The sequence below is a fragment of the Ascaphus truei genome, chromosome 13 (assembly GCF_040206685.1).
Source record: "Ascaphus truei isolate aAscTru1 chromosome 13, aAscTru1.hap1, whole genome shotgun sequence".
NCBI lineage: Eukaryota > Metazoa > Chordata > Amphibia > Anura > Ascaphidae > Ascaphus > Ascaphus truei.
The window spans coordinates 12,837,346-12,849,392 of record NC_134495.1 but is presented as its reverse complement, the minus strand read 5'-3'; the positions used below and the strand labels follow the sequence as shown (position 1 = coordinate 12,849,392).

General features: G+C 45.4%; 1 protein-coding gene across 2 annotated transcripts in view; it reads left to right on the top strand.

The window, feature by feature from the left end:
* Positions 1-11,110, top strand: part of TXNRD2 (thioredoxin reductase 2) — a 54,943-nt gene extending 43,833 nt beyond the window's left edge. For both annotated transcript variants that reach the window (XM_075568564.1, XM_075568563.1), the window contains exons 15-17: positions 1,577-1,648; positions 2,479-2,576; positions 7,378-11,110. In XM_075568564.1, coding sequence (XP_075424679.1) covers positions 1,577-1,648; positions 2,479-2,576; positions 7,378-7,501 — 294 coding nt within the window. In that variant the 3' untranslated portion in view covers positions 7,502-11,110. The remainder of the gene's footprint in view (positions 1-1,576; positions 1,649-2,478; positions 2,577-7,377) is intronic.
* Positions 11,111-12,047: the final 937 nt, after the last annotated feature.

The following is a 12,047-nucleotide window of genomic DNA, read 5'->3' as shown; positions in this document are numbered from 1 at the left end:
TACCCACCACCTGCGCGGTTACACATGACAAAAAAAAATGTCTTCCGTCCTGCCCCCCACTCATGGAATGATTGACACATGGATACAGTCTGTGACGGAACAAAGGCCGCAGGGCCCGTGCGGTGACGTTCCCCTGCCAACAAGCAGGAGACTAACCAGGTCTCCTCAGAACCCCGGGGCTACGTGCGGAAGAGACGGGACAAACTGTTGAGTCAAAGGTTGCGGAGGAATTCTGCTGCCGTTAGCTGCAGTGCGCTGATCACTACCCACAGGCTCATTCCTGCAGCGTCTTTCATTTTCTCAATGAACCAGAAATTGATGGCTCGTTCTGGAAGTTTGCTTCAAAGTTCAAAGAACGTCTAATGTAGTTTTCATGTTTCCAAAAAAATATATATTCAGGTGAAGTGAGGAGTGATGGAGCTCCTTTTCTTTCCCACCCAGTTTGCCGAAGAGGCCGGCGTGTGTACCTTAAATATTGTCTGTCAGCTGTGCTTTTAGGAATGCAAGTGGAGTTACTCCTCAAAGCCGGAGTGGGCTATAAAAAAAAACACAATCAAAGGAGAAAATGACTTTACTCTCATTTTTAACTACTTTCCTCCCTAAGGCGATAATTCAGTCCTAAGACATTTAGTGGGGGTTTTTTTTCTAGTTGTAATTAATGAGAAGTTGTAATGTTCAGGCTTTGAGGGTCCTACTCCGACTGGTGTCTGTAGCTTCGCTGTTACACGTGCCTCTTCTGTATGTCGTGTATATAACATGGGTAGAGGCGCAGCAGAGACGGAGAACCTATGAGTGCATTCACAGGTCCCCTGCAATATGCTCATCCCGTATATCAGGGGTGGGCAGGTCCAGTCCTCAAAGGCCGCCAACAGGTCAGGTTTCCGTGATATTCCAGCTTCAGCACAGATGACTCAATCAGTCTCTGCTTCAGCACAGGTGGCTCAATCAGTGGCTCCGTCTTCGACCTTCGAGGTTTTATTCCACGGAGATTACTCTCTGCTCTATGTCCCAACAAAGCCGTTTTTTTGCCTGCAAACTTTTGGGTGCTTTTCAATGCCAAACTGCGGCTTTTTATGCTGCTCCGGACCTCTGTCTCCACTCTACTGCTTATCGAACAACCCCAGTAAATAATTGATCTTTAGTACTAACTTACTTGGCCACCACATGTCACATTGGCTGAGTAAGTTACACGGCACCTACACCATGCACACGAGTGGGAGCTTGTATCGTCATATTCACTGACCTGTTTAAGTCTTCGTTATCTGTGACATTGTGACAATTAAAATATGATCCTGCTGATACAGTGGGTTTATAGCAAGGGTAGCAACCCCAGTCCTCAACAGCTACCAACAGGTCAGGTTTGCAGGGTAGTCGAAGACTGAGCCCACTGATTGAGCCACCTGTGCTGAAGCAGTGATATCCTGAAAACCTGACCTGTTGGTAGCTCTTGCGGACTGGACTTGGCCACTCCTGGATTTATAGTATAAAATGCATGGATGGAAAGTGTGTTTCCAGAATGGTAATAATTTTTCTCTTTTTTTTTTTGAACGTGATGTTTTTTCTTTTTTTTTGCCAGGTTTTCCACGCATTTTACAAACCCTTGGAATTTACAGTGGCTGAAAGGGATGCAGCACAGTGTTATATAAAGGTAAGTGGCCTTTAAACATTCTTACAAAACAGCTTTTTTTAAGCTACCCATGATCTATGTTAAATCCGCAATCCCCTCCCCCCCCCCCCATACTGTAACTAACCCTCCCTTTTCCTACAAGATGGGAAGCAGGGTTCCCCCAGAGCGATATTCTCCCCCGGATCCCGAGATACTGGTGAAGTCACCGGTATTACTTTCTGTTTTTAAAAGGGGATTTATATAGCCATCCAATAGGAAGCGGCGACCGGTATGCAGTCCTATGATCAAGTCAGGAAGTGACTAATTTGGGGGGTTTGTCTCACAAAAGTGACAAAAACCCTCCACAGTAAAGCATATAGCAAGTGGAAGTATTACTGTATGCTCATTTGCATGTCTTAGACAGGTCTGCAACCCCGCCTTTCACCATTATCACCCACTGGCTTTGCATCTCATCCCAGGCTATGTTTAAAAGCTGTGTTTAAAGCAGCATGCATTGGCTTAAGGATTGTTCATGTAATGTGAGCTTGAGACAAAAGGTGGCACTGTGTGCTCATTTGCATGTCATTTCCCAGAATCCCTTGCTGCAGTGGAAGTGCTGTATGCTGGGTGATAATGGTGGAAGGCGGGGTTGCAGACCTGTCTAAGACATGCAAATGATCACACAGTAATACTTCCATTTGATATACACACACACCACCCCCCCCCCCCCCCAAGTACCATATGATGGGGTGTTTTATGCTGCTTTAAGCTTTGTCATGTCATCACACACTTTCATCTAATAAAACTGCATTCACACTGCATCTGAAATGATCAGCTGTGGTCTCAGTATTCCTGCCCATTCTTCTCCACAGATGATATGTCTCAGAGAAAAGGATCAGCGTCTTCTGGGCCTACATTTCACTGGACCGAACGCCGGAGAAGTCATCCAAGGGTTTGCTCTCGGAATGAAGTATGTTGAAAAGACCAAAAGAACAAAAAAAAAAACCTCTTAGGAATGCAAATGACCCTATAGCACAACACTATAACACAGCACTGGTACTCAACCCGAGGGTAATATTCTACATAATGATGATGACATTGTAGCGCTGTCATCTTGTAAACAATTATATCCAGCCAGAGACAGAACTAGCGGGCGATTATCAGTCCCTTTTCTTTTACTGCTTATTACCTTTAGTTGTATGTTGGGACATCTTCTAGTGAATCAACATGAGAAAGTATATGTATATAATACACACACGCACACACACACACACACTTAAAGTAGGATAACTGCATTATATTCGCAAATTATTCATTGATTTCTTGGTAAAGAAAGATAGAAAGCCCTGTTATGTCAGTAGTACCATGTGACAGGTTAGTTGTAATCTCTTCCATACTCGCATACATATATATTTGGGAGCATGTGCAGTGCAGTGGCTGAGACTCACTCTCCCTGAACCTGCGAGCAGTTCAGCTGTGGATATCTGCTATCACTCTGCTACTACTCTGCTGGACACTTCGCTGTACACTCAGGACTGGTCTAAGTACTTTTGCTACCTATTTTGGCTTGTTATTTATATCTGCCAATTTTTTGCTCATCTGTGTGTGTCATATCTATAGGCTTGGATCATATAACTAACTTATATAATTAACTCATTCATTTCCTTGCTTGTTAGTTACACACTAGTTTCATACTAGCACTCCACACAGGGGGCTTCAGCTTAGGTAGTACCTGAGCGGCCGGTCTGAGTGTTCTGATGCAGGAATTTCTTGCCTCTACACTTTGTCCTTGTTACTGCAGTGTAGCATTTTCCCCCACACCTTAAGGTTCAGTTTACATCAGCTTTCTAGGTCACCACTGCTCCTCATTTTAACCATTTATGTGTATGTGATTAATAAACTTTTTTTGATACAATTTGGGTATGTTAGAGTGCTATTCAGGGGATTCTTTCTTTCTGTGTTAGTTTTCATATATATATATATATATATATATATATATATATATATATGTATATCTTTATTTATATAGCGCCATCCCAGGTACATGACGCTTTATAATACACGTGACATAATAATATAACACAGGGGAGCGCACTCTTTCTCCCCTGCTCCCCCTGCTCAAAACCTCCCTCCTTACCTTGGTTCTGACGTCACGACGTCATGGGATGTCAAGTTACCATGGCAACGACGCCGCGTCGCCAGATCACGTCTGAGCCAAGGCAAGGGACCTTACAGAGGCCTTCGCCGCTCCCCTGGCATTTAATTTTAATGCCTTCGGGAAGAGCGTGGGGGCCTCTGTAAGCGCCGCGCCCTCCCCCCCCCCCCGAAAATCTCTTGCCCCCCAGTTTGCGCACCCCTGATATAACACATAATAGGAATAAGTGCTTCAGACATAAAACAATAGGAAAGGGAGTCCCTGCCACGAATAGCTTACAATCTAAGTGGTAAGTGGGGAGAACTTAGGCAGTGTTAGGGTGACCCCGCAAGGGGCCACGGTCAGTGCATCTGAGATGTATAGTATCAGCCAGCTACAGTAACTCCTGATAGTGGACACAAACTTTCTGCGACATTTCAGTCTTTTTGTAGTTCAATCCAAATGCAAAGCTAGTGGTAGGCTGCTATCATCAGTTCGCTGTTTGATCAGATATTCAGAGCACGCAGTGTACTCGTGCTGCTTATATTTTGGTTCGGCCCGCAGCTTGTGATTGACAGAACCATGCAATCGCTCGGAAGGTGAAGCTAGAAACGGCAGTGATCTCTCATTTTCATCATCTGTCAGGCTGGTTATGGATTGAAATAGCATTTGAAGTGTTGTGTGTAAAAACAATTGACACGTTGTGGCTGGATGTGTAAGAATGATTCACGTGGGAGAAAGGGAACGCTGAACGTACATGTCCGTGTTACGTGGCGATGGGTTTCCGCGGTGCGCAGAACTGTCTTTCGTGTTCTGGAAATGTTTTCCATTTTTTACAAACTATCTGTAGTGAAAATATCACAGAAAATAAATCGTGAAATGTGTCATTTAACAGCTGCAAAGTAGAAACATGATCCTTTTACAGGGAAGTCACACTGGATACAGATTTTGTTGGCTGCTCTGACATCAAAAGGGTTAATTGTGCGCTGTGCCTTTTACAGCCGATGACCCCCAATGTCAGCACCACTGCTCCCCTAGGCACTTAAATGTGGCGGCCGCCTCCTTGCTGCTGCCCCCTCCTCCTTCTGAACGGCAGCGTCAAGTGACGCAGCGGACGTCGCGTTGCCGTGGTAAGGTCACGGCATTTGCCATGACGACGAGACGCCGTGTGACGGAATTTGTCACTGCGGTTCAGAAGGAGGAGGGGAGCGGCTGGTAAGGAGGTGGCCACAACAGCTAAGGGACTTCCCATCAGGCCCGAGAGCACGGCCAAAGCATATGGGGGGCGGACATTTTTGCCGTCCCCAAATTTTGCCGCCCTAGGCCCGGGCCTAATGGAAAATCCGCCACTGACTGCACACATGCATTAACACACACAGTTTAAACACAGATACGGATATATACAGTGTATTTCCTCCTAACGCTGGCCCAATATCCCGTTTGTCCAAAATCACCATGCACCCTGTCACCAAAGCACGTTGTCTAGGTGTGACGCGCAACGCCACCCTTTCCTTGTCCATTCACGGCATGGCTAAAACATGCTCTTTCTGCTAAAACTCTAATGCCCACCCTTTTCCTCTCCCGTCTGGATTACTGTAACATGCTGCTAACAGGCCTCCCTGCCTCACTACTTTCTCCTCTAAAATTCTGCAGCTCCAATCATTTCAATTTCTCCCAGAACAGTCTCTGCTCATCTCCTCCTTTAAATCCCTCTCCTGGCTTCCTATCAAGTTCCGGATCACCTTCAACGCTCTCCTCCCGTCTGCTCCTCTCTACATATCTGCTTTGATCTCTCATTGTGTCCCTGCTCGTCTCCTGCGCTCTGCTTATAACCGTCTCCTCTCCACTTTCACCTCTGCAGCCGTCTCTCTCCATAAGCCTTTTCCCTCTGGCTGCCCCCTTACCTGTGGAACTCCCTCACACTCCGTATTCGCCAAGCATCCTCTCTTCCCACCTTTTAAGTCAAATCTAAAAACTCACCTCTTAAATGAAGCATCCCAATAGCTCAGACTCTTGGTTACTGTCCCACACCCACAGTCACTCCTACCAACCATTGTGGCCAAGCGCTGCCATCTACAGCACTTATTCCCTCACCTGCTGTCTCTGTAACTCTCCCATCATACCACTTAGATTGTAAGCTCCCGGGGCAGGGATTTCCTTTCCTGTTGTCTGATTTTATGTTTGTTGTATAATAATTCCCTGTGTTGCCTCTTTTGTAAAGCCCGGAGTACATTGTTGTTATATTATTACTAAACACATACCTGACATACATATCTGCAGATGTAGAAAGATATACAGACCCATACAAGCTTATATACTATTACTTACAGGCAGAGGCTGAACTATTCACCAATGAGCCCTGGTGAAAGAAGAAATAAAAGCCCCCCGCCCCGTGCCCGATCTGTGTAGCGGGGCAGTACCCGGCAGCGGGAGCCCACCTAGGCGGCAATTGCAGAAGTTAGGCCCGACTTCCACCGGGGTGTAACTTTCATGTGAGGACCCCCCAGGGTGGGCTTCCTCCGCCATCGGGTAAGGCCTCGCTGCACAGGTAGAGCCCGGGGGGAGGGAAGAGAGAGAGTAGAAATGCCGGGAACACCGCGCGGGCGGCAGTATAGGCCCCTAACAGTCAGAGCCAGCTGCACCTCTGATAGTTCCGATGCTGCTCCCTGCTGTAATGGTAAGCCTGTGTTGTTATGCTAATGTGGGTGCTATGCCTAGCTTTTATATACAGGTTATTTTACTGTTGTGTTGATTGCTTTGGTATCGGATTTGAACGCTCTCTGTGACCGTGTAACTAGTGGAGCGCAGGGGGGCTCTCTCTGAGATAACACTGTTGAGAAATGGTAGTTTCTTGTAGAGACGTGCCAGAACGTTACCAGAACCTTAAAATAACATTGTAGCCAAGAAATGCGACGTTATTTATGTAATATGCAGATTCCTATCGGCTATTGCTTTGCCACAAGTGACTTTTACGATGAAGGCTAACGGCTTTCACAGCCTGTTCATTGCTGTGAGTATTTCAGATGCTCACGCAATGGTAAAGTATTACCATGCTCAGCACTAATACCATCAATGGTATCGCTGGTTAAAAGGATAGTATTAGTTCTGAGCATGGTAACAATAACTGAGGGGTCGAACAGTGATGGTACTTTAGGGCAGGGATGCTGAACTCCAGTCCTCAAGCTAAATAGGTCAGGTTTTCAGGATATCCCAGCTTCAGAACAGGTGGCTCAATCAGAGGCTCAGTTGGAGACTGAGCCACCTGTGCTGAAACTGGGACTGATCGAGCCACCTGTGCTGAAGCATGAATATCCTTAAAACCCGATCTGTTGGGGGGTCTTGAGGACTGGAGTTGAGCCCCCCCCCCCTCTGCTTTAGGGTTTGAAGTACCACTGCTTTGTATTTATTTCGACAGTTTCACTTTTTTTCTTTTTTAAGGCATTTATTTAGGCAATTTCTCTCTCTTTTTTTCACAGCATAAATATTGTGTCATCTGTCCAAAAATCCAGTGTCAAGAGCCCTTCCAAATGTATATATGTCTTTTCATTCGGACACAGAACCACTGCTTTTTATTAGGCCACTTGGACCACTCGGGATCCATTAATGTCCGTAATCTCCCGTTCCTTTCTCCTGACAGATGCGGCGCCACCTACCCGCAGCTGATGCGTACAGTGGGAATTCACCCAACCAGTGCCGAGGAAGTAACCAAACTCCACATCACCAAGCGCTCGGGACTGGATCCCACAGTGACCGGCTGCTGAGGTTAACTTCCCATCCCTGAGAGACTAGTAAATGCCTGGTGTCCGAGAGCGTGAGACCGGCGCCATCTCTGTTATAATGGAACCACTTGGGGATCCACCAACAAGCAGCAACGCACTGCGCACCCACAGCTTGACGGCTCCTTTGGGCGCCAAAAGGAATTATTCCCAATTCATTTTCGCACGCAGTAAATCGCACACAAAACGCCAACATATCAAACCACAGTGAAAGCATTCGTTGCAATGTCTCCAGCGAAATCGGGTGGAAAGGAGTGGATAAGACGAAGCGTTGCTTTGACAAATGCTCATACTGCAAACATCCAGAAGGTGGAAGTGCAGTCTAGCACATGCACAGGCCACAGGTATCAGAGTAATGATGCTGGGCATTTTCAGTTAAATGCTTCTCATGGCCCCAAGCATATTTAAAAGTAGAAGGGGGGGGGGGGGAGAGAGAGAGAAACATCAAGGGAACCCAACGCTGTAATCCGAGCTCATTTATCATAAAAGAGAGAAACTGTAAAAAAAAAAAAAAAATCCTAATTTTCTTAAAAATTCACATTATGCTGGGTAAAAATGCATAACATTTCGGCTTTCTCAATGCCAATCAAAATTCGGATCCCATTATGCGTTCTTGGCTCTACAAACTCATTCTCCTATCCATATTTATTTACTGTCTTCTCGTCTCCTTCGCTAAGAGTTTTTCAACCTGCCTGTCTGTTTATTTTCCCAGCGCGTGTGTAGGGTGCAGAAATGTATTTGATTTTTATCTGCAGCTGTCGGTGTTTTCACCTTGTTTCACGCACGCTGAGAGCCCCCCTACTGCACTGTACGAAGTGATCTTTCATCGGGCGTGATCACAGCAGATGTAATATTCCTTCTCCCCCGCTAGGTGTGAGTAACCCTTGTGCTGTGAGAAACACATTGGTACAGTAGGAGCATCCCACCGAGTATTTGCTGCTAACAGAGGTATAGCCGCGTCTTGTTCTGTGTCATCTTCTGTATCGATTGCGCCTCCACTTCCACCCAAACAAGGCTCCCTTAGCAGCGTCCCCTTGTCATGCGCACAAATCTATTTTAACTCCTTTTATCTGGTACAACGGCTACGATTTGTGAAACCGCTTGGCATGGATGTACATTAGCTAGAACTATATAAAAAAAAAACATCCACTGGAAAGTATATGTATATGTGTATAGATATATAGGTGTGATAGATATATATATAGGTGTGTGTGTGTGTGTGTATGTGTGTGTATATATATATATATATATATATATATATATATATATATATATATACATACATACATATACACACACACACACTGTATGTATGTATGTGTATATATATATATTCTAATTCTATCACATCTTCAAGTATTTATATTCACCAAATACAGATCTGGCTATTGGCAAATGTCAGCGGTTAAAATAACTTGTTTTAAATCCCATCCTTTTACGGCTTTAAGTTGTCCTTAATCATATATATGTTGCTATTGTGTTCGCTGGATAATAATCAGAACCTCCCTACATCGGTATATAAATCTGCGCTATCGGGGCAGCCCCAAACAATTCCAAATTAGGTATTGCACAGGACACAATTAGACAGCCCGGCGAGTACGAGTATTTCCTGACATGCTGATTAATGTATCAGGCCCTGCGGCGCAGCAATGGGATCACGGCGCTGGGATTGGGCGCTTTACAGAAGGAAACATATTGGGGACAAATATACTATGGAAGTGGTGCCTGTAATTGACGCTCGCATTCCCGAGTATTCCTGAAAGCCACATCACGCTTCTTAGCACCATCAAAGGCTTGGTGTCTCGTTGGGTACAATAAAAACATAACAGAGGACATCCTGAGGAAATGGTGTCATAACATCACAACCCCGGCACGTCTTCCCCGCAAGGAGGCCTGAAAAATGACATTGGGCACTTTGACCACATTTTGTATCTGAATATTCCATAAGGCCAAGGAACACGTACGCTGTTTTTATACACGCGTGTGAGCGCTTGGGATCTGTGTGCATGACTGCCAGATTGGGGCCCCCTGTTATGTTCTTATAGAAACGAAAACTGTTCGCAACATTACCAAAACACAGGGCCTTATTTACTAAGTGGAGCAAAGTCATAAGGCACCTAAGTTGAAAGACACAGACTGCTCACTTTAGATGAGTTTTTTTTTCTTAAAGAGCCATATTTACTAAGGTTACGGCCTAGCACTTCTTAGTAAAGCCGTGTCCGGTCCAATACATGTGTGTGTTGCTACCGCCACGATAATGACCAGGAGCGCCATCGTTTCCCTCCTAGGGGATTATTCCATACTCGCTGGAGCGGCCGGCCAGGCGGAAATTACTTATTGAAGTCAATGGCGTTTGTCAGATGAACAGCTGCTTCGGACGCTATAGAATTATCCCCTTAGTGCAGGGGGTTCTCAACTCTTGTCCTCAAGAACCCGCAAGGGGTCAGGTGTGCAGGATATCCCTGCTTCAGCACAGGTGGCTCAATCGGCCACCTGTGCTGAAGCAGGGATATCTTGCAAACCTGACCAGTTGGAGGGTCTTGAGGACTGGAGTTGAAACCCCCTTGCCTTGGTGTTTAAGGGGAGGTACTAGGGACAGAGAATAAGGAGCAACATTATGGATTGGATCCAGTGATGTTTTCGGCATTACTGTTGCCTATAAAGAAAGTGCGTATTAATATAGAATGCTGCTTTTTGTGGCAGCATGATACTTTTTTAGGGGAAGTAATGACCCTAAACACATACAGCGCTGCATTACACCACAATATAAATTAGAGCTGATTTGCAAAGGGATAGGATTGCTGGCTGAAGACCATATTGGGGGAAGAGTATTGTGACTGATAGCATACTGTACACACACCAGTAAGTGTTTCAATCCTTGGATAGTTTGCATAACGTTTCACCTGCCGAACAACAGAAGCTGTGTGTTTGTGTGTGTGTGTGTGTGTGTGTGTGTGTGCGGTATATACATGCACACACCTGTACTTTTATATACACCTGTTACAAAGTAGCGCTGCTTGTCTGATTTCCCCGCCAACCCCCTCTGTGAATTAACTAGGACCCACCCCCTCCTCTCTGGGAAATCTCTTCACACAATATTTACAGATGCAGTCGTTGTAGCAATTGCTTAATCTGGTCAGGTTGTAGCACAAAAGACTTAGGGCCACATTTACTAAGTGGTGCATCTTACTGCCCATGTACTTGAATGGGTTCTTACTGTGCCTTTTTGACTTGGTACCTCTTGGTAGACATGGCCGCTAGTCCCCATGCAGGCTGACCGATCCCCATTATATTATAAACGTTTTGTCGACAATGTAAAACGCAGATGTGGTTCATATTCAGGAATGTAGATGGCCCGGGTTCCCCTCGCAGGCGGGTTTCCGGTTTACTCTTTTCAGGGATGTTCAATTCTGGGTTAGAACTGCACACACGGATATTGAATGTATGCAAACACGTCTGGGCTACTGGCTAATGACGGCGTGTGTGTAAACCCACGCAGTGGGCTGGACAGGCCTGAGACTCCGCGGGTTCCCTAGTGTTTGCGCCGCGCCGTGTTGTATGCACTTAAATAAAGCCTCACTTTTGCACTTCAAAGATCATGCTCTTGTGCCTCATTCCTAGGAGTAATTCTACAATCTGCCTCACAAACAGCTGGGAAGTCTCGCATCTCTTCTCTGGTGGACCCCACAAAGGGTCGGAAACTTTGCATTCACCCGTATTAATTGTCCCCGCTATTTGTTTGTGACAAGTTGGCCCCAAGAAGTTCCTGATATGTATACCAGGGGTGCTCAATTCCAATCCTCGAGACACCCCCTTTTCCCCCCAACAGGTCAGGTTTTCAGGATATCCCTGCTTCCGCACAGGTGGCTCAGTCTTTGATTGACCCACCTGTGCTGAAGTTGGGATATCTGACCTGTTGAGGGATCTTGAGGACAGGCGTTGAGCACCTCTGCTGTATACTGCTCTTTGAGAAGTTCCCACAGGTTTATTTAACATTTTGCTGCATGGTGTAATGGGGTCGGGCTCAGATCATTTTGTTCTTGTGTCTTGCCCCCATACCATTACCTTTCTTTGTTCTCTTGCATCTCCGTTTTATTAGTATTGACTGATTTCATGTATGTAGATTGTCCTGTCATCGTGAAACCATCCAGTGGTAAATTGTGGGATGCATTTGTACATAGCTACATAGTAGATGAGGTTGAAAAAAGACATATGTCCATAAAGTTCAACCTATGCTAAATTAAGACGACAGATACTTTTTCCTATATTTGTACTTACAGTACAGTATATTGATCCAGAGGAAGGCAAGCAACGAACCCCAGTGACATATCATCCAATGATATCTCATAAGGGGAAAAATAAATTCCTTCCTGACTCCCAAGAATTGGCAATCGGATTACTCCCTGGATCGACATCCTTCCCATGTTTACTTACAGCATTTGGTATATCCCTGTATACCTTTCTAAAGAGATGTCCAACCTTTTTGTACATAAACACTTCTTTGTTTACAGTACTCGTCTTGTGGAATACA